The sequence below is a fragment of the Chrysemys picta genome, chromosome 3 (genome assembly GCF_011386835.1).
Source record: "Chrysemys picta bellii isolate R12L10 chromosome 3, ASM1138683v2, whole genome shotgun sequence".
In the NCBI taxonomy this organism is placed as follows: Eukaryota; Metazoa; Chordata; order Testudines; family Emydidae; genus Chrysemys; species Chrysemys picta.
Genome location: NC_088793.1, coordinates 20604990 through 20627792, shown reverse-complemented (window position 1 = coordinate 20627792; position 22803 = coordinate 20604990). Strand labels below are relative to the sequence as shown.

Here is a 22803-nt window from a genome sequence, read left to right as displayed (position 1 = left end):
GCTGGACAGAATTTCTGCTTGTTCTGGCTCTACAGCTCCCAGACCAATCAAACAGACTCTGTGCGTCTCAGTGCCCCTCAGTCCTGGCCAGAAAAGAGACCATGGACCATGGGTTGGATTTTTCAAAAGCACTCAGCCCCAGATTTCAGTGGGAGCCAGGCAACTAAATATCTTAGCTAGGTCTACACTACCCGCCTGAATCGGCGGGTAGTAATCGACCTCTCGGGGATCGATTTACCCGACGGGACGCGACAATCGATCCCCGAATCGACGCTCTTACTCCACCAGCGGAGGTGGGAGTAAGAGCCGTCGACGGGAAGCCGCAGAAGTCGATTTTGCTGCCGTCCTCACAGCGGGGTAAGTCGGCTGCGATACGTCGAATTCAGCTACGCTATTCACGTAGCTGAATTTGCGTATCTTAAATCAACTCCCCCCTGTAGTGTAGATGTAGCCTTTGAGAAGCTAATGTGTCAGCCTAATTCTACTCCTATTGAAGTCCATGGGAGTTTTACTGCTGATTTCAGTGGGAGCTGAATTAGGTCAATGCTGAGTGTTTTTGAAAATCTGCATGGAGATGCCTGACCACCAAATCCCCACGGCCTCAGGATTACTGGAAGAATTCGCTGGGAACCTGCATATCTCTTTATGAAGCACTTTGTGGTTTAGCCTCCTTTTCCACGAGATTTCTCCCCTTGGACTACCTACAGGAAGCTCTAGAATACCACAAAGTAATCAGACCAGCTGCCCCCACCTACACGTAAGTAGTTAAGCTAATCCATGTCCAACCCATTCTTCTTTGAGTCCTCCCCCTTCCCCGGTGATATGTTTGCCTCCAAACCATCTAACAGTGACACATACTCCAGCCCCATCCCATGGCACAAGTCCCTATCCAATAGCTCCGTCTACATGCTACTGTTTGTCCCTTTCCTGCCCATCCCTGAGATGGCACTCGTCAGAAAGATGTCTCACTGTTTGGTTTCATCTTGATAATAATGTAGAACACTGCTAAGGCTGAGAAAAAAAATAATACCTTCATCAAAACTAATTCCAATGCAACATGACACATTGATTCCAGGCAAAGGTGACCAGCTGACAGGTCTGTCTAAGCCTTTCATACATTGACATCACAGCAATTTACTAACAATAATTATATATCATAACATCCCTGTGCATTTGGCAAGTCGGTTTGGGTAAACTGAGGCATGGAACACTTGTCACTTGCCCAAATCAGCAATAGCTTCCCTCACGCCCCAGGAGTTTTAACACTGGCTAACTGCCTTCCTCATATAATTATTCTGCCTCATCCAAAACTAATTCGTGGTATGCTGGGCTTGATGGGTAATGTCACTAGCTTCTTATTGTTATTAGTACAAACAGCCATATTTTTTCTATGGCACAGCCAAGGAAATGGGCATTGTTAAGGTGTTGGTGTTTAGTCTTATTTTCAAAACATGCTCAAAAATACCTGTACATATTTTCAACTATACTGCTGGATTTTTAACTGAAGAATTTACTACAATTGCTAGTGGTGGGTTTTGGTTTTGTGTGCATGCATGTGTGTGTGGTTCTTTATAAGAAAATTAAAATTAGAATAGAATTTTGAATGTAAAATAACCCAGACTACAATACTAGAAAGAAAACAATCAGTGGGCTGATAACTCCAGATGAATGAATATAAATCCAGCATGAAAAATCGAACCCTGCAATCTGTGCACTAGCCCCTACAAATCTCTCTCTTTTTCTCAGAAGAACGGCCATACTGGGTCAGACCAAAGGTCCATCTATCCCAGTATCTTGTCTTCTGACAGTGGCCAAAGCCAGGTACCCCAGAGGGAATGAACAGACCAGGTAACCATCAAGTGATCCATCCCCTGTCACTGATTCTCAGCTTCTGGCAATCAGAGGCTAGGGACTCCATCCCTGCCCATCCTGGCTAATAGCTGTTGATGGACCTATCTCATGAATTTATCTAGTTCTTTTTTGAGCCCTGTTATAGTCTTGGCCTTCACACCATCTTTTGGCAAGGAGTTCCACAGGTTGACTGTGCATTGTGTGAAAAAATACTTCCTTTTGTTTGTTTTAAACCTGCTGCCTATTAATTTCATTTGGTGACCCCTTTAGTTCTTCCTTATTTACTTTCTTCACACCAGTCATGACTTTATAGACCTCTATCATATCCCCCCTCAGTCATCTATTTTCCAAGCTGAAAAGTCGCAATCATTAATCTCCCCTCATATGGAAACTGTTCCATACCCTTAATCATTTTTGTTGCCCTTTTCCGAACCTTTTCCAATTTCAATATATCTTCCTTGCGATGGGGTGACCACATCTGCACACCATATTCAAGATGTGGGCATGTCATGGATTTATATAGCGACAATATGACCTTTTCTGTCTTATTATATATCCCTTTCTTAATGAATCCCAACATTCTGTTAGCTTTTTTGACTGCCACTGCAGATTGAGTGGATGTTTTCAGAGAACTATCCACAATGACTCCAAGATCTCTTTCTTGAGTGGTAAAAGCTAATTTAGACCCCCTCATTTTGTATGTATAGTTGGGATTATGTTTTTCAATGTGCATTACTTTGCATTTATCAGCATTGAATTTCATCTACCATTTTGTTGCCCAGTCACCCAGTTTTGTGAGGTCCCTTTGTAACTCTTTGCAGTCTGCTTTGGACTTAATTATCTTGAGTAGTTTTGTATCATCTGCAAATTTTGCCACCTCACTGTTTACCCCTTTTTCCAGATCATTTATTAATATATTGAATAGGACTGGTCCCAATACAGACTGGGGGGCACCACTCTCTCCAGTCTGAAAATTGACCATTTATTCCTAGCCTTTGTTTCCTGTCTTTTAACCAGTTACCAATCCATGAGAGGACTTTCCCTCTTATCCCATGACAGCTTACTTTGCTTAAGAGCCTTTGGTGAGGGATCTTGTTAAAGGCTTTCTGAAAAATGTAAGTACAACACATCCACTGGATCCCCCTTTCCACATGCTTGTTGACCCCCTCAAAGAATTCTAGTTGATTGGTGAGGCATGATTTCCCTTTACAAAAACCATGTTGACTCTTCCCCAACAAATCATGTTCATCTATGTGTCTGACAATTCTGACAAATGATGCATGTCTGACAAGTCTGTTCTTCACTATCGTTTCAACCAATTCTTTACTATAGTTCAACCAATTCTGTTCTTTACTAATGTTTCAACCAGTTTGCCTGGTACTGAAGTCAGGCTTACCGGCCTGTAATTGCCAGGATCACCTCTGGAACCCTTTTAAAAAATTGGCGTCTCATTGGCTATCTTCCAGTCATTTGGTACAGAAGCTGATTTAAATGATAGGTTGCATACCACAGTTAGGAGTTGGGCATCAGTATTTGTTTTAGCCACAATGCTATGTTTTTGCTTGTTAAGATTATTTAAAAAAACCAAAACCCACCTCTATTCCATCACTTAGCATCTATTGTTATTCCTTAATGTTTGGTATGAATAAAACATTTCACAGCCGACCACCCTGCCCACAGCCCCAAGCTGTGACAATGCTTAAAGACAGCTGTAACTAGAGAAATTCTATTATGATTTGTAATCATGTAATTACAGTAGTGCCTTAGGGCCACCCATAGAAAGTTCTCTGAATGTCCAGAGGTTCCCTGCTTTTGCCACTTCTGCTTCTACAGGCTGGAGTCTCTGGCAGGTCCCTCTCTGCAGTTTTCCACTAAGGCCACATGGGGGGAGACACCACTGGGCCTTAGTGCTCCCAGGGGTGGGTGGGTGTAGGTGTGGGTGTAAGTTCTAGTATCTTCTAATATAGTTTTCTCTGCTTCTGCAGACAAGCATCTTTTTTTTGAGAGCCTGTAACAAGTTATTTTGCACTAACAGCACCATTGCAGCTAGATCATACATTTATGGCACTGAGAAATATGCACATAAATTTTTCAGAAGTGTTCATTAACTCGGAGTGTTTCCATTTTTGCGTGTCCATCTCAGGCTTTGTCTACACCACAGAGTTTTGTTGATGCAAGTTACGCCGACATTCAGCCACCACTTTAATTAAACCGCCGTTGAATGTCCACACTAGCTCCTTGTGTCAGCAGAGCACATTCACACGAGCCGCTCTTGCAGCGACACAGAGAGCAGTGCACTGTGGGTAGCTATCTCGCTGTACAACTAGCTGCAGGGTGCTTTGGGAAGGGCTTGCAATGCCTCATGTGGCAGATACAGCATCACATGATGCAGGTTTCTCACTCCCATCGTTCCATGGGCATCCTAGATTGTCAGCCACTTTTCAATTGAAGTGTGTGGGGGGACAGAGGGAGTGTGTCTGACAGGGAGTGTGGGAGGGGGGAGAGACACAGACAGAGAAAGATTGTGTGTTGTCATAGTGTGTGAGAGTGCAGGGGGAGTACGTATGTGAGAGAGACAGAGTGTGTGTTGGCTAGGGTTACCAACTTTCTAATTGCACAAAACTGAACACCCCTGCCCCGAGGCCCTGCCCCTTCTCTGAGGCTCCACCCCTGCTTGCTCCATCCCTCTTCCCTCTGTTGCACGCTCTCCCCCGACCCTCACTCACTTTCACTGGGCTGGGGCAGAGGAGTGGGGGGGGGGGGATGAGGCCTCTGGCTGGGGATGCAGGCTTTGAGATAGGGCCAGGGATGAGGGATTTGGGTGCAGGATAGGGCTCCGGGCTGGGGTAGAGCGGGGGGATATGGGCTCTGGGTGTGGGCTCCGGATGAGGCCAGAAATGAGGGGTTCAGGGTGTGGGAGAGGGCTCTGGGCTGGGGATGAGGGGTTCAGAGTGTGGGAGGGGATGTTGGCTCCGGCTGGGGTGTGGCCTCTGGGGTGGGGCCAGGGATGAGGGTTTTGGGGTGAAGGAGGGGGCGCTGGGCTGAGGCAGGGGGTTGGTGTGCGGGGGGGGGGAGGGTTGTGAGCTCTGGGGTGGGGCTGGGGATGAGGGGTTTGGGGTGCAGCAAGGGGCTCAGGGCTCTGGCAGGGTGTTGAGGGTGTGCAGGTTCCAGGAGGGAGTTTGGGGACTCCTGGCAGGAGGGACTCCTAGGGTGTTGGGATGCGGGAGGGGATTCAGGGTCCCGGCAGTACTTACCACAGCTCCCAGGAAGCGGCTGCTAGGGCCCTGCAGCCCCTAGACACATGGGCAACCAGTGAAGCTCCGTGCAGTGCCCTCGTGCCTGCAGGCACCGCCTCCGCAGCTCCCATGGGATGCGGTTCCCAGCCAATGGGAGCTGTGGAGCCAGCACTAGCAATGGGGGCAGCACACAGAGCCTCCCTGGCCGCCCATGTGCCTAGGGGCCGCAAGGACCCGGCAGCCACTTCCGGGAGCCGCACGGAGCTAAGGTAGGCAGGGAGCCTGCCTTAGCCCTGCTGCGCCACTGACCAGGCTTTTAACAGCCTGGTTGGTGGTGCTGACCAGAGCCGCCAGGGTCCCTTTTCAACAGGGTGCTCCAGTCGAAAACCAGATGCCTGGCACCTTTGTGTCGGCATGCTGTCTCTAAGTTCAGACAGCAGCAGAAAGCAACCAGTCCTGAGGCAGGGAGAGGGAGACACCTCCTCACACATCAGCCCCTGCTTCCCTTCCTGGCTCTGCACACTCAGCAGTCCTGCATCTCCCACAGCCGCCTGCCTGCTGCTGCATCCCTAGTGCCAGAGAGAGATTCCACATTAATGATTTGCTCTTTGCTGTCAGAGTGGAGTGGCATGCTCAGCTGTCAGAATTTCCCATAGCTTTGAAAGAGGAGGAGCACATGCCTGTGGAGCTGTATGCAAGGCAGCTGAAGTCAAAACAGTGGTTTTATTTTGTTGGCAAAACAGGAGAGTTTTGCCAACAAAAGTAGCATTGCAGTGTGTACACCTCCACTATTTTGCTAGCAAAACTGGGTAGTGTAGACAAGGGCTAAGACACCTTGTCTCTGATTTTCAGAGGTGAAGAAGACCCGTGTCCATAATTAATAGCCAGCAGGTAGCAATGGGTTACCTGATGCTATACTTCTAAGGATAATGGTATAATAGTTTAGCACCTCTAGGCTTGGCACTTCATAGCCCTGGCACCTCTGTGCTGCTGGCCAGCAGCTGCCACTCTCCAGCCATCCAACCACTGCTTCATTTGTGCCAGGGCTTCTGACACCTCTTCCATTACAAATTAAGAGCTGAGTCTAGTGAAAGACAGTTAAGCAGAAAAGTATTCCTGAGACAAAGAGAATGAGAAAAATCCTGGGGCGTAAGATCCACCTGTTCCTGAGACACCAAACAGCCACAGCGCACTTCAGCAACAAGTACCCCCTAGACAAGCCTGGACACTGATCAGATTAAACCAGCTGGAAAGCAAAACCAACCTAACTTGACCTCAGCAGTCAAGACCAGAGAGGAGGATGAGGGGACAAAGGATCTTCTTATTATTGTATATATGGAGATATACCTATCTCATAGAACTGGAAGGGACCCTGAAAGGTCATCGAGTCCAGTCCCCTGCCTTCACTAGCAGGACCAAGTACTGTCCCTGACAGTTTTTTGGGGGTTTTTTTTGCCCTAGATCCCTAAATGGCCTCCACAAGGATTGAACTCACAACCCTGGGTTTAGCAGGCCAATGCTCAAACTAAATTCAGGCTCCTTGCAGAAGGTGAGAGGGCACCCTATATGTTTGTGACATCACTGAGCACATTGAAAGTGCTCAGAAATCTTGATGACAGCCACCAGTGACACTTCAGCGGGGAAAGAATGAAACTCAGTATAAACTTCCTTTGCTGTATGCTGTGTTGTCATAGCCGTGTCGTCCCAGCATATTAGAGAGACAAGGTAATATCTTTTACTGGATCGACTTCCATTGATGAGAGAGACAAGCTTTTGAGCTTACACAGAGCTCTAGTTCAGGTCTGGGAAACTTACTCAGGCCTGGTCTACACTACAGAATTACTTCGGTATAACTACGTCGCTCAGGAGTGTGAATCCACACCCCTGTGCGATGTTATACTGAGCAGTATACATAGCCAGCACTATGTCAATGAGGAGCTTCTCCCACCAACATAGCTACTGCCTCTCACGGAGGTGGATTTACTAAGTCGATGGGAGAGCTCTTCATTAAAGTGCTACAGCGGCTGATGCAGTGTTTTTAAGTGTAGACCTACCCTCAGTGTCACTGCTAAATACAAGATGGAACAGTAAATATATATTTCCAGGGACCCTGCAAGGTAAAGTGGCCCATTAACACCCCATCCAGGCACAGGGAGGAGAGGATGGGAGCGGGGGAGGAGGTGGAAAAGGCAGCTGGATGGGGGTGGTATAAGTGTCTCTAAAAATCATGGACTAAATAGCAACACTGGATTTATGGCTTATTACAACTATCTATAACCCACTAACAATCCCCCCTCTGACTGGAGGAGTGTTAATGAGCCACTTCACCTTGAATGGTCCCTTGAAATGTGGTGGTGGTACCTTTTAGCCATGTTACTAGAACACTCACTTGGGGGATTGGAGACCCAGGTTCAAACCCCATCCCCCGCCTGCTGGGGAGAAAGGATTTGAACTGGGGGTCTACCATGAGAGTGCTCTACCCACTGAGCTATGGAGTATTCTGATGTGGAGTGCTCTACCCACTGAGCTATGGGGTATTCTGATGTGGGGATTCCCTCAGTCTCTCCTGTGGATAAATACTTACCTAGTCATTGGGCCAGAGATCGGGTGCAAGAATGACTCTATGGCCTGGTGGTTAGAACACTCATGTGGGAGTGCCAGAGTCTAGTCTAGCGAAGCCCCCCGCTCCAAGCATGTTTTTGTTTGTTAGGATTATTTTACCTGATGCCATACTTCTAAACTATTATACTCAATACTGGTAGAATAGTTTAGTCAGTGCTTAATTTGTGCCAGGGCTCAGCCCTGGCACCTCCATGACAATTTCATTACTTTGGAACAGCTTCAACAGGAGAAAGCGAGGGAGCCTCCCCCCACCCCCTCAGAATACACCATGGCCAGTGGTTAGGGCACCTACCCTAAGAGGTAGAAGACCCCATTCAAATCCCTTTTCCCCATCAGGTGGAGAGGGGAAATAGAATCTGGGTCTCTCAGCTGCTAGACTGAGCAGTATAAAAGAGGCTCCTCCTCCTCTGGCATTTTTTGCAAGAGCGGCATAGGCCCACCAGAGTGGAAAACATTTCCAGTGCCCTCTCCCTCCAGCCTCCCAATATACATATGGCCGAGCCAAAACACCCTCAACTTAGTGGCACAGCAGCGCAGTGCCCCCGGCAGTTGAAACCAAGCAACCAGCCTGCTTGCCCCCTTACTCGAGGAGAGCGTTCCCAGCTATCAACCACCAGCAGAGATAGGTGCCTAAATCTGGGCTGGAGGGAGGAACCTATCTCCATAATGGAGCAGGGCTTAGAACACACCCCTCTAGTCAGCATCTCCCATTGGCTAGTTTAGGCAGCTTCCTTTCTAATAATCTACCTCTTGCAGATCCCATTCTTAGGTGCTTAGCACTCTCCAGTCATTGTATAGGGAGCTAGGTACCTAACTCAGGCTTTGTGGATCCCATTGTTGTTCCAGTGATTTTCCAGGTGTCGCAATGCCTAAGCACTTCTGTGGATCCATGACCTAGCACCTTCCAGCTTTTGCTAGGATTTTTATCAGTTAAAACTGGGCCTGTCAGGCTTTTGACCTGAATATATATATGCTCAACCTCACTGGGCAGCTCCTCAGACCTGCATTTCCTACTCACATCAATAAGAGCGGAGGCTGTTCAGCACCTTCCACTATCAAGTCTTCAAAGAACTTCCTTAGATCTCTCGCTACAGCTGGTTGAGGAAGCTCTCTCACAAGCCACCCTTTCTCCCTTTAGTGGAAGCACACATTTTTTTCATAACAATTTGATTAAAAAAATATCTGAAGGTAAGACTAGCTGTGCTTTGGGATACTTAGGGAAATTAAGTTTTTAACAAAATGTAATCCAGCATTCTAATCTTTGCCTGGTGGCTCTTTATTCAACTGCAAAATGTGTTAATTTATTTAATTGTGTCATTTATCAACACAGCACATAATTACTACTACTATATAATGGATTGGAAAGACATACCATGGTTGCCTGTGTAATCAGATATGCTCTTATATTACTTATTTCTAACCACTTTATAGATGGAAAAACAACCTTGCAGGCATAATTTCATGTTCTACTTCCTGAATATTAAGCAGAAAGGAAATGCACAGAACACACAACTTTAGACTGCAAGGCTGGTAACATCTGCCTTACGAATTACCCCCTCTGCTATTCCTATAACTGAACTCATTTCCCTGTCCTTTGATATTACATTTCAAACAAAATCTTGAGCAGACCTCATCAAAATAATCCTCTGGGCATCTGATTTCCATTCCCTGTGTCTTGCAGGTACAAATGATTTCATTTTTACATGTACAGGGACACTGAAAACCCTGAATAGGCACTAGAAGAAAAAGTCATATGAAATGGAATATTTAATGAAAGGAAGCAGCAAAGCTTTCATAGAAATCAAAAAGATGCTGGTCTTAAGAGTTCACTGAAAGAATTTTTATTAATCTTATTACCCTACAGAATTGCTTTAAAAATTTTTCTTAAACACCACCAAGCTTTCATCAAAATCAGACTCTGAAATACAAGCAAAAGAATTCTTATTGACAGAGGAAATGTGATATTTGCATACTATTCAAAATAAGCAAAATGAAAGATGAAGTGGATCCAAATGCCAATACTTCACTAAATTAGTAAGAGCACAAGCCAGCACGGTGCTGCATTCCTTCAGCACCTTACAGCCAAAAGGTGCTGGGGACACTCGGCACCTTGTCTAGGCTCTCATCGTGCAATTTTCTCGAAGCTCAAGGATAGCTAAAGGTGATAAATTTGGCTCTACTATCAACCCAATTTCGCCCTAAATTACTCCATCTGAAATTTCACCCAGCAACAGCATAGGATTTCTATGGAAAGTTTAAGGTAAATCAGCCAAGATATTGGGGTTGGGGGAGAAGAGGAACTCACTTCTGAAACATCTTCCAAAAAAAAAAAAAATCACAAAAGGAGTTGTCCTAAGAACCCAATTTATTTTAATCTGTTGGGCTTGGTGAAGACTGCTGGCCTTTGAGTGGATTTAGTTAACGCTGAACACATTAAGTGTGCACAGCTTTGGTTCATATGGCTGTGATGGGGGAAGAATAGGCAAGAAGCCACAGGGTGGGCAAGACAATAGCTGGCTAACGCAACAATAAAAATGTATTTGCATAAGTTGTCACAGCTGATTATGCTGGTGGCCACCTGAGACTAGTGTAACCATTGAGATCATGCAAACATACCCATCTTTGCTTTTATTTTGTCTCCAACCATCCCTCCTTTTTTATTTATTCAGCTGGGGTATCTAGTCATAAATCCTAGACTGAATTATCTGAGGCAGGGAATGCATCCATTAATTAATTTGTGTCGTATCTAGCACAGGTGACCCTTTATTGGAGACTACAGGTACCACAGTCATAAATAAATGGACTGATTTTGAATGGGGAGAGGGTCAGATAGGTGGGGTGGGGGGTTCAGACTACAAGGAAGAGAGATCTTTCTGCCAACACATCTACTTAACATGTTCCTCATCCTGCTCTAGCTAGAGATAGAGCCACAAAGGATGCCCAGTCTGAGGCCCCAGAGGGAAAGGCAGAGGAGCTATGTCAGAAATTAGAAATAGGAGACAGTAATTTTCTGTCATACCCTGCCAGAATTTGAGCCACCAATGTAGAGTTGAAAGACTATCTGATCGCTGCTCCAATGGTCTACGTACAATTCATCTGGTAGTTAGGCGATCACATCAAAGTATCATAACTGGCACCTTTTGCGGTAATCAAAGCAAAAGCATCAAAGACTGAACGGGCCTTGCAAAAAACCTACTCTATGGAAGGCTGTTCTGTGACTCAGCAGGTCAACGTTGGAGATCAATTCGGTCAATCTAGCCCCTTACCCGAGCACTGAAGTAGGTGTATTTTTGTGTGTGTATATACACATAACATACACAATTACACACAGATGTCAACATTTAAGGTAGTATGGGAGGTAGGCATACAGATACTATCATGATGGGCACTATGTAAGATCTTACCCAAATTTTAATCATTAGTTTGATGATGTTTATACTCATCTTTTAATCCCTCCAACATGTTAAAGAGAAAAGATGTTATCAGTAAATTAACATGGTATATAGGAAGGTTTGCAAAAGTTGTACACAAGCAACTTTTGGGTAAACAAATGTTAGTTTTATTCCCTTTTATTTCCTCATCAAACTAAGAGTAAGCAAATTTTGAGCACTGGCTAGTAAATTTCAAGTTTAAATACTCATTTATGGTGATTCACCATCCTGAAGGATCTTTGTCTATATTACATTAACATTTACATTTGGCAAAACATGTCTTTAAATGTATCAGCATCTATAAGCCAAAATAGTCTCAAGTTATTAACACTCCCTTCCATCCCCATCGACCTGCTTCAATATAGCACATCAGCTTTCTACCCCACACCCTCCTTTTAGCCAGTCACTTGCAACAAGATGACTTCTTAGAAAAACCATCTACTAGACAGTTGGATATATTTCAGGGCAACACATATTTATGACTTGTAATCCAGACCTCTATTTACTGCCACCAGTCTAAGGGAAGAGCTACACCAGACAGAGAAATTTTTGTTTAATATAAGCAGCAGCCTTATAACAAACACAAGTTCCCTATAACAAAAAGGATAGGTTGATTCAAACATTCCCATAGGGAGAAAAATAGTAACTTACATACAATAGCAGAAATATTTGATAAGTGTCAAAATATACTAAACCCTTTTCTATACAAAAATTGTGGGTTTTTTTCCCCTATTTATGGTGCCTGATTTTTATACATATATGGGATGAAATTCACTCTTATGTAGAGAGTCCACACAAGACCACTTACCCTAAAGATGGAAGCTAAGTGGTGCACAGAGTCTAGTGCAAGCTATCTAGGGTGAGGAATTTCACCAGGACTGAATCAAAAACTTGGTAATATTACTGGAAACAGACACTACAATTATGCAGCAATGACGAGGTCTCCTGGATATCTAGGAGAAAGTGTGTTCACTTAATGGAATTACTAAAATTTAAGTAATTTAAACCAAATCCAAAAGTGAACTACATTTATTTAGTAAATTCCAAACTTAAAATATCAAAGCTTCAAAATGAATAGTCTATGCATGAGGCATAGAAGTAAAAGGGTCAAATGAAAATAATCAAACTTGATTAATGGTCCTTATGAGGTTCAGTCCGAAAACACTGTGGCAAGAGTTAAAATCTTTCCAAAAGAGCTCATCTTTATTTTGGTGGGTCTGTGTTTATTCCATATTTCTCCTTGAGAAGTTTCAGCTGCTCTTCTTTCTTCTTTGTGTCCATTTTTTGGAATGCCTGTAATAAAAATCAACAAAACTACATTAGAGAAGAATATGCTTTACAATTTATCTCTTACTGAGTTTTTAATAAGGCATATTAGTTACACTTCTTAGGAGACAATACTACAGTTAACACAAGTTACCATGTAATTACCATAGTCTTCAATTAAGACATGGAAAAATATCATGATTTTAGGGTAAGTGAAAGTAATTCTTGTCACTACACAGCATAATTCTTCAATACTGGACAGCGTCCCAAAGAAATGTGGCCTAGAAATCTATATGCTTGTCATTGTGCAGAGAAACAATGTCAAGAGCTCAGAGATTATTTCTTCTAACCAAGATCTTGTCTCCTTTGGCAGGGACCCCAAAACTAAACCTGTGGGAAGCAATGCTGTAATCTGCTCTTTACAGCCCACCTTGCTTCCCCCAGTCCAGTCCAATAAGCATGTTCTTTGCACAAAAAAGAATAAAAGCTAAAATGAAACCCTGTTAGCTCATATACACCCTCCCACTCCAAGTTCAGCATTGTTCTCTAGAATATTTAAATCAATAGCTGCAATAAATCCAAATAATTTTCATTTTAGACTAGAATGGAAAATTGATAGCATACCACATATTTAATAGTTATTTTAGAAAATCAAGTGTACTTGCCCTGTTTGCATTGTAGTACAAGACAACAAGGTATCTGTTGCACACATTGAATCCCGACAGATGATCACAAGCATTCTTGGCATCAAAGATGTCTTCATAAACTACATATGCTGTTCCTCTAGTCTCTGGAGTGTTTCCACTGCAACGTAAGATCAGTTTTAATATTAAAACAATATGAATATAAAATAATTCCAATAACAATTAGCAGTGACAGCACAGATTATGTTAACTAATACAATTTTAATAAAAACCAAGATTTCTAATGACTTTTTCTAGACTTTGAGATACATCCTTGCTTTCCATACCAATCTTCATTTATTATTATTTCTGGCTCTAATTTTGTAAAGAGTGACAGCAGCAACTGTATGCATAGTATTATGTTCCAAGGTCAATTCATCTCTCTAAGAAGGATTACGAAAGCCTTTACTATATGCATTATGGCGGTGTCATTCTTGGAAAGCCTGAATACTGTTACATCAGTAAATTGCTTAAGAGCTCAATCTTGTAATGTCAAATCAAATCTTTAAAGCTGAAGTATTGTGCGTGATACCACTCCAAGATACCAGGAACCTAGATGGATTGCTATTTCAGCGTATCACACACATAGAGTATGTCTACACTGCAATTAAAAACCCACAGCTGGCCCGTGTTAGCTGACTCCGTGTTTAATTGTGGTGTAGACGTTCTAGCCCGATCCCCAGTGTCTACACCACAATTAAACAGCCCCTTACCCTGTGCCTGAATTATCTCACCTGCAGCCCTTGGTTTTTAATTGCAGCATAAACATACCCAAAGAAAGCTACATTGGAACAATAGTGCCTCAACTTCAAAAACGGTGCTGGCAGTAGATACCAGAGCTTAATGTTCCCTTTCTGTTATCTTATTTGTATTGAATTTAAACAAAACCAGGTCTCAGTACACAAACAATGAATCAATTAGTGCTTTGTAGACATTTCTTCCAAGATGAAATCCTTCACTTAAAACCAAGCATAAAGAAAAACCTTCATGTTTATTCAGTATCCTAATAACTAGCAACTAGACCAGTTTATGCTGTGATGTGTTGGACCTGATAAATTAAGCAAGGTCTGGGTCACTTAGTATTTAAGTGTTCATTGGAGATCTTCCATCCATCAGCACAGGAATTATGCTGGTGACCAGATAGATGATACACTTCCCTGACTGAATGATAATGAAGTTTACTTGTAACTATATTCATGCTAGCTTTCCTTTGTTCGATGCAATCTCACTGTTCCTACTTATATCCTTTTGGGTCATCCTAAATAATAATTCTCCTTCTTTGTCTACAAGTGTTAGAAGGATAGGAAATTTTACTTGTTTGGCCATGCTACTCATTTAATTCTTTTACACCTTCCTCAACTCAGTCCATATAGTGCTGCCCTAATCATTTTTGTTAATCTTTTCTGAACTTCTTTTAATATGTCAACAGTTTTCTGATATTGAGATAGCTAGAACTGTATGCTGTTGTCTAGGTATATAAACTCTATTTTCAGCATGTAGTAGGCGGCCTGCCATTTATGCAGTATAACTGTTGAGAATGTTATGCCTCACTAATTTGCTGTCCAGTATCCAATGTATCTGTCTAAGTCCTGTTAACATAAGAATGGCCATTCTGGGTCAGACCAATCATCCATCTATCCCAGTAACCTGTCTTCCAATACTGTGCCAGATGCTTCAGAGGGAGAGAACAGAACAGGACAACGTATTAAGTCATCCATCCCTTGTCATCCAGTCCCAGATTCTAACGGTCAGAGGTTTAGGCACACCCAGAGTATGTGGTTGCATCCCTGACCACCTTGGCTAATAGCCATTGATGGACCTATCCTCCATGAACGTCTCATTCTTTTTTGCACCCACTTATATTTTGGCCTTCATAGCATCCCATGGCAATGAGTTCCACAGATTGACTGTGTGTTGTGTGAAGAAGTACTTCCTTATATTTGTTTTAAACTTGCTGCCTATTAATTTCATTGGGTGGCCCCTGATTCATGTGTTATGTGAATGCGTAAATAACACTTCCTTATTCACTTTCTCCACACAATTCATGATTTTATGGACCTCTATCATTTCTTTGTCATTTCTTTTCTGAACATTCCCAATCTTTTTAATCTCCCCTCACACAGAAGCTGTTCCATACTCCTAATCATTATGGTTGGTGTTCTCTGCACCTTTTCTAATTCTAATATCTTTTTTTGAGATGGGGCAACCAGAACTGCATGCAGTATTCAAGGTGTAGGTGTACAATGGATTTATATAGTGGCATTATGATATTTACTGTCTTACTATCTATCCTATTCCTAATGGTTCTTAAAATTGTAAGCTTTTTTGACTGCTGCTGCACATTGAGCGGATGTTTTCAGAGAACTATCCACAATGACTCCAAGATCTCTTTCTTAAGTGGTAACTGCTCATTTAGACCCCATCATTTTGTACGTATAGTTGGTATTGTTTTCCAATATGCATTACATATGGCAGCTCTGAGAGTCACTTAAGGAGAACCTTAAAAACCAAGACGGTTAGATCAACAGAATTTACTGTAATATTGTAAATTCCCATTAGGTAGAAGGGTCTGTTTTCTCCAAAATAATTCTTTAAAATATTTAAAGTAAAAACTAGCCATGAACTTTGTTCACATTGACCTCTGTCTTTGATGCACTTAAACTGTTCAAAAGCCACTAGGAAAAAATAGCAGATCATATTCAGTGAATGTTTTTACTGAGTACTAACAAAAATGAAATGCACTATGTAGGAGTTCTTCACTAGACTGCTGGTTTGTCTAAGAGGAGAAATAGAGTCATATGGTTTATTTACCTCCCATTGCACAATCCCATATCATTTCCCCCAACTTGTCAACTTTTATCTGCTATGAATGTACTTTAAAAGATGATCTAGTATGCTTACAGCTAAAATCAAAACAGAGGAGTTTGGCATCATATTTCTGCAGAAAACAATGTCCTGCTGCTCACACTGATGGATATTTGGAACACTTCCAACAATTGTACCCAATACTTACTGCTACATTTTTGTAATCAAAAGACTTACACTCTGATTTGCCGAATAGGTCCATATTTTCCAAAAATATCATACATTTCCTCAGCTGTGATTTTGTATGGCAAGTTTCTGATATATAAAATCCGATTGACTTCAGGAGGCAGCCGAATCTAAAATAGAGACCACAGTTACATTTGGAATGCTCACTTCCAAAACTAACACATCAAATGTACATATCTCCCAGTTACCATACACCTTCTGTCTCACAGACCCTTTTGTGATCACATATCATCCATTAACAACAACAGCACTTGCTGGCATGGAAAGACATTAGGAAAGAATTTGAGGCATCTGTAGCTCTATAAGTAGAAGTATATGAACAGATCTAAATTCGGAAGGGACCACCAAGAACATCTAGTCTGATCTCCAGCAAAATACAGGTCATAGAACTTCCCCAAGTAATTCCTGTTTGTACTACAGCATCTCTTTTAGGAAAACATCCAGTTTTGATTTGAAAATTGCTAGTGATGAAGAAGCCACCACAATCTCTGGTAAACTGTTCCAGCGTTGGAACCCTCTCTGTTAAAAATGTACACCTTTTTTCAAGTCTGAGGGCAGGTCTACACTACCGCTTATGTTTATGTAATTGATGTTGCTTAGGGGTGTGAAAAATCCACCCCCACCACCCCCGAGTGACGCAAGGTACACAGACCTAAACGCCAGGGTGAACAGCGCTATGTCGGCGGGAAACACTCTCCTGCCGACATAGCTACTGGCTCTTGCAGAGGTGGAGTAATTATGCGGATGAAAGAGCTCTCTCCTGCGCTGCATTGGTGCAGCTGTGCCAACGTATCACTTCTAATGTAGACTAGCCCTGAATTTGGCTAGCTTAAGAACCAATGGTTGGAAAGTTGATTTCCCTTTGCTTGTTACATTGAAGAGACATTATCAAATATTTGTTCTCCTTATGGGTTCTGGCACTCTGTGGCTCAAGTCACCCCTTAACCTTGTCTTCGTTATGCTTAATAGATTGTGCTCCTTGAGTTGATCACTATACAGAATATTTTTCAACCCTTTAATCATTTGCGTTGATCTTCTCGAACGTAAAAAATTTCCAGTCTTGACGATCTGCCTTGGGGCTTTCGATGACTCATTTAAAGTCTCCGCGGACATATCAGAGCAATAATACCTCCCAACTAGGTCATTATTTGGCTCTCTCAACGGCGTGTCACAGGACACAATACGGGGTAACTGGACGATGATACAGTCTGTGACAAGCAGGTCGGACTACATCAGCTAACGGTCCCCTCTGCCCCCAAGCCCCAGCACACGGGTGTGAAGAGCTTTGGCGGCGCAGCGTTACACGGGTAGCCACAGACCCGGTGCAGTCAGATGCCCCACCAAGCGCCTCCGGGATCTGGGCCGGGGCCTGACCCTGGGGGCTGCTCGGCGCGCGGAACAAGCCGACCCCGCGCCCGGCTCAGCCGAGGCGCCCCGAACCCGCCCCCCACCGCCGCGTGAGCCCGTCGCCCCCGGGGCTGGGGCGGCCGCAGGCCCCTGTCAGCGGCCCCATCTCCTGCCCGGGGCCGCCCTGCGGTGGGAGGCGGGAGCCTCGGGCAGGCCGCGGGGATGGAGGGGCAGGCGGGCGCGGCCGGAACAGCCCGGGGCGGGGGAGCCGCGTTCCCCCCTCGGCGGCGGCACTACTCACGTTGGCTCGCTTGGCCGCTTGCATCGCCATGGTGCCGGGCGGGGTGGGGGCCTTCTCCTAGCAGGGAAACAACGGGAGCGCCTCCGCCTCGCGCCTGCTCACCCCGACAGGCAGGCCCGGATGCTAGCCCAGCCTGCACCGCGGGCGCGCAGGAAGTGACGCATGACAACCGGATGGGGATGAAAGAAGCCGACCAGTTTAGGGGCGGGGCTTGGGGAAATGACGGTGAGGGTCATGTGACTTTCGCCTCCAGCGTGCCGGGCGCGGTCATTAATTTGCCTCCCTGCAGTCCCTCCCTGCTGGGGATGCCGTTATTGCTCCTGGCCCTTCCCCCACCTGCCCCTCCCCCGCCCTCTACCCTCACCCCCCATGGCCCCTCCCTCACCCTTTCCCCCCTCCGGCCCCCACTTCTGCTCCTCCCCCCACAACACCTGCCCCACTAGTGCCCCTCCCCTCTCTCCCCCACCCCACTGCTGGTCCTAGTCCCCCCCCCTCCTCAGTCACACCAGCTCACCCGCCTCCCTCCTCCCTTCCCCTCTGCTCCTGCCTCTTGTGTTTGAATTTACTAAGACACGATGTAAATAACTAACCCAGCTGCAGCTTTATGTCAGTCGGACAATCCATCAGTTCTGACCACAGCACTGTGCAGAACAGTCTGAGGCTGGAGACGTGGGGCAGCAGCTTACTTCAGTTCACTTCTAGCTAACTTCCCCACATTCACCCCTTTCTGCACCGGGTTAGAAGCTTTGTCCTAGCTGCTGGTGTTGACATCAGGGATATCAAGTTATTGTTTTGTACAGCACTTCCCTTCCTTCAAGGGATTTCCTCTCCTTGGTGCTGCTGCCATTACTCCCCACAACTTTAGAGCTGGGCACAATATTCCCAATTGCTTTTTCCCCGCAATGAAAGAAAAACAACCTTCCCCTACACATTTTCTACCATGGGCTTAAACAACCCCCCTCCATTTTCCAGCTAGATCTTCACAAAGTATCTAGTCTGGCTACAGTATATCAGAGCTGCCTCTTATATTTCTAGTGGTGGGAGCATAACCTGCTACACTTCATAACTTGGTACAGTAACTCCTTGCTTAACGTTGTAGTTATTTTCTTAAGAAATGCGACTTTAAGCAAAACGATGTTAAGCGAATCCAATTTCCCCATAAGAATTAATGTAAATGGGGGGCTTAGGTTCCAGGGAAATGTTTTTCACCAGACAAAACACTATATATATATATACACACACACACAGAATACAAGTTTTAAACAAACAATTTAATACTGGTACACAGCAATGATAATTGTAAAGCTTGGTTGAGGTGGTGAAGTCAGAGGGTGGGATATTTCCAGAGAATGCCTTACTGCTAAATGATGAACTGGCACTCAGCTGAGCCCTCAAGGGTTAACACATTGTTGTTAATGTAGTCTCACACTCTACAAGGCAGCACGAATGGAGGGAGGGGAAACAGCATGGCAGACAGAGACAGAGACACACACACCTTGCGTGAGAGAGAGCGAGATGTGCATTGCTCCTTTTAAGTACGCTGATCCCACTCTAAGTACACTGCCTTTTTAAATAGATCAGCAAGTTGAGACAGCAGTTGCTGCCAGCAAGCTCCCTCCGTCCTGAGCCCTGTTGTGTGCCCCCCTGCTCTTTGGAAATGGGGTAAATGGGGTAAAGGAGCAGGGAGAAGTTGGTGCCTATCGCTGATGGGACTGCCAGTCCACCCTGGTTCCAAGCCCCCACCAGCTCCACTAGGCTCCTCTTCCTGCAAGCAGTGGACAAAGCAGGCAGCTGACAAACGACATTATAAGGGAGCATTGCACAACTTTAAACAAGCATGTTCCCTAATTGATCAGCAACGTAACAATGAAACAACGTTAACCGGGACGACTTTAAGTGAGGAGTTACTGTATGACCATTTCCACACTCACAAAGGGAGACTCGATATATATCAAAGGGCAGGGTTTCTTTCTCCACCCTTTCATCTCTCTGATATTAATGTCAAGCTGTAAATATTGTTGAAGATTTGCTATTTCATATCAAATTTATTCTGAGGCTTAGTGAACTTTAGTGTTTGTAGACAAGAGGTTATTTTTTGTTCTTAGAGTACTTCCCACTGGTAACCATCACTGAGTGACTTCTGCTGAGGAAGCTATTTATCTGGCCAAAAGAGAAGTGTCGAAGCAGGGGAGGCCACCCGGATTTATTAGGCTGAGCAAGAACTCCTAAATTCCAAATCCATCTCTGCACTGTCTCACTGTCTGTCCTTGAGCAAATCACTTAATCTCTCTTAGTTTCCCCCCTTCTTTTAAAGGGGATTGTGATGGGTTCGGTCCCAGAGATCCCCTTGGGACTGTCACCTGATGTGCTGAAATTACCTCTAAGCCCATTTTCCCTGTCAGCTTGGGACTTCCAGAACCCTGTCTTGTTGAGCCAGACATGCTAGCCTGCTGCAACACAGATCCAGGGACCGGTCCATGCCCCCAAAGCTGCAGACTTAACTGAAAACAGCTTAGGTAACCTGTTTCCAGCACCCAGACACCCAGTTCCCAATAGGATCGAAACCCCAAATAAATCCGTTTTACTCTGTATAAAGCTTATACACGGTAAATTCATAAATTGTCCGCCTTCTATAACACTGATAGAGAGAGATGCACAGCTGTTTGCTCTCCCAGGTATTAATCACTCTGGGTTTATTAACAATCAAAAGTGATTTTATTAAGTATAAAAAGTAGGATTTAAGTGGTTTCAAATAATAACAAACCGAACAAAGTAAGTCACCACGCAAAATAAAGCAAAATCACGCAAGTCAGAGGCCTTGGCTACACTTAAGAATTCACAGCGCTGCCGCGGCAGCGCTGTGAAGCGCAAGTGTAGTTGTGCCACCAGCGCTGCGAGAGCTCTCTCTGCACCCTGCACCCCGAGAGCTCTCTCTCGCAGCTCTCTCGCAGCTCTCTCTGAGGGGAATAGCTTGCGGTGCTGCGACCGAGCGTGCAGTGCTGCAGGCACTGATTACACTGGCGCTTTACAGCGCTGCACTTGCTGCGCTCGGGGGGGGGGGGGGGGGCGCCAGTGTAGCCAAGGCCTAAGTCTAATACATTAAGAAACAGATCACAGGTAATATCTCATCTTCAGAGATGTTCCAATAAGCTGCTTTCACAGACTAGACCATGGGTCTCAAACACGTGGCCCGTGGGGCTGTTTTCTGCGGCCCGCGAGCTCCTCGCGGCCCCCCTGCCCTCCCCCAGCATTTACCTAGAGCGGCTCCAGCCCGACACGCACCGGCCAATGGGAGCTGCCTGAAGCAACAGCAACACACAGACCCCTGTGCCCCTCTTCCCCCAGGCTCCGGCCACTTCCCGGAGCGGCGCGGGGGCAGGGTAGGGCAGGCAGGGAGCCTGCCCTTCCCCCGGTGCGCGCTGGGCCAGAGCCCGCCCCCCGAACCTCTCCTGCAGCCGAACCCCCTGCCCTGAGCCCCCTGCTGTACCCCGCACCCGTCCTGCAACCCGACCTCCTGCTGTACCCCGCAACCCTCCTGCACCCCGACCCCCTGCCCTGAGCCCCCTGCCGCACCCCGCACCACTCCTGCACCCTGACCCCCTGCCATACCCCAGACCACTCCTGCACCCCGACCCCCTGCCCTGAGCCTCCTGCTGCACCCCACACCCCTCCTGCACCCCGACCCCCTGCCCTGATCCCCCTGCCGCACCCCGCACCCATCCTGCACCCCAACCCCCTGCTCTGAGCCCCCTGCCGCACCCCTCCTGCACCCTGACCCCCTGCCCTGAGTCCTCTGCTGCACCCTGCACCCCGAGCCCCTGCCGCACCCCACACCTTTCCTGCAGCCCGACCCCCTGCCATATCACGCACCCCTCCTGCACCCCGACCCCCTGCCCTGAGCCCCCACCGCACCCTGTACCCCGACCCCCTGCCCTGAACCCCCTGCCGCACCCTGCACCCCTCCTGCACCCCAACCCACTGCCCTGAGCCCCCGCCGCACCCCTCCAGCACCCCGACCCCCTGCCCTGAGCCCGTCGCTGCACCCCTCCAGCACCCCGACCCCCTGCCCTGAGCTCCCGCCGCACCCCATACCCTCACCCCCTGCAAAGCCCCCTGCTGCACCCTGCACCCCGACCTCCTACCCTGAGCCCCCTCCTGCACCCCGCACCCTGACCCCCTGCCCTGAGCCCCCTGCCACACCCCACACCCTCACCCCCTGCCACACCCCTCACCCCTCCTGCACCCCACACCCCAACTCCCTGCCCTGAGCCCCCGCCACACCCCACACCCGTCCTGCACGCCCTGTGGGCAGGGAGGGGGCGGAGTTGGGGTGGAGATTTCAGGGAAGGGGTTGGAATGGGGCAGGAAAGGGGTGGGAAGTGGCGGGGCAGGGGCGGGGCCTCATGGAAGGGGTGGAGTGGGGGCGGGGCCGAGGGCGGCGTGGGGAGGTGTCAGTAATGCGGCCCTCGGGCCAATGTACTAGTCCTCATGTGGCCTTTGTGGTCATTTGAGTCTGAGACCCCTGGACTAGACACCTTCCTCGTCTGGGCCCAATCCTTTCCCTGGTACAGTCCTTGTTAGTTCCAGCAGACATTTCCGGTGGTAAGCCGGGGTTTTCTCATGACTGGCAGCCCCCTTTGTTCTTCTCCACCCCCTTTTATAGCTTTGGCACAGGGCGGGAATCTTTTGTCTGTGCTTGTCCCCACCCTTGCTTCATCAATGGAAAAGTACCAGGATTAAGCTGGATTCCAGTATCATGTACGACCCTGAGGCCTTGGCTACACTTGCAAGTTACAGCGCTGTAAAGTTACAGCGCTGTAAAGCCTCCCCCAGCGCTGTAACTCACTCCCCGTCCACACTGGCAGGGCACTTACAGCGCTGTATCTCCCTGGGTACGCCGCTGCAGGTACTCCACATCTCCGAGAGGAATAACAGCTGCAGTGGAGTGGCTACGACTCACGGGTGTGAGTGTAAACGCTTGCAGTGCTGTACTAATCACCTTGTCAAGTGGCCAA

The 22803-nt window shown here is 46.4% G+C and overlaps 1 protein-coding gene across 1 annotated transcript; it reads right to left on the bottom strand.

Annotated features, from left to right (window-relative positions):
* Window positions 1-9527: 9527 nt before the first annotated feature.
* On the bottom strand, window positions 9528-17964 carry SF3B6 (splicing factor 3b subunit 6). The gene is made up of 4 exons (XM_005297339.5): window positions 17789-17964; window positions 16132-16250; window positions 13072-13210; window positions 9528-12433 (listed from the first exon to the last, which is right to left on the bottom strand). Exons 1-4 carry the CDS (start codon window positions 17816-17818, stop codon window positions 12344-12346), a joined length of 378 nt encoding a protein of 125 aa, XP_005297396.1. The 5' UTR covers window positions 17819-17964; the 3' UTR covers window positions 9528-12343.
* Window positions 17965-22803: the final 4839 nt, after the last annotated feature.

Bases quoted from the DNA above. Each gene is read 5' to 3' on its own strand.
- SF3B6 (XM_005297339.5), bottom strand. From the start codon at position 17,818: ATGGCGATGCAAGCGGCCAAGCGAGCCAAC. The intron at 16,251-17,788 runs GTGAGTAGTGCC...TCTCTATTTTAG, and splicing joins AAGCGGCCAAGCGAGCCAAC to ATTCGGCTGCCTCCTGAAGT. The intron at 12,434-13,071 runs GCAAGTACACTT...TTTTTATTACAG, and splicing joins TGTACTACAATGCAAACAGG to GCATTCCAAAAAATGGACAC.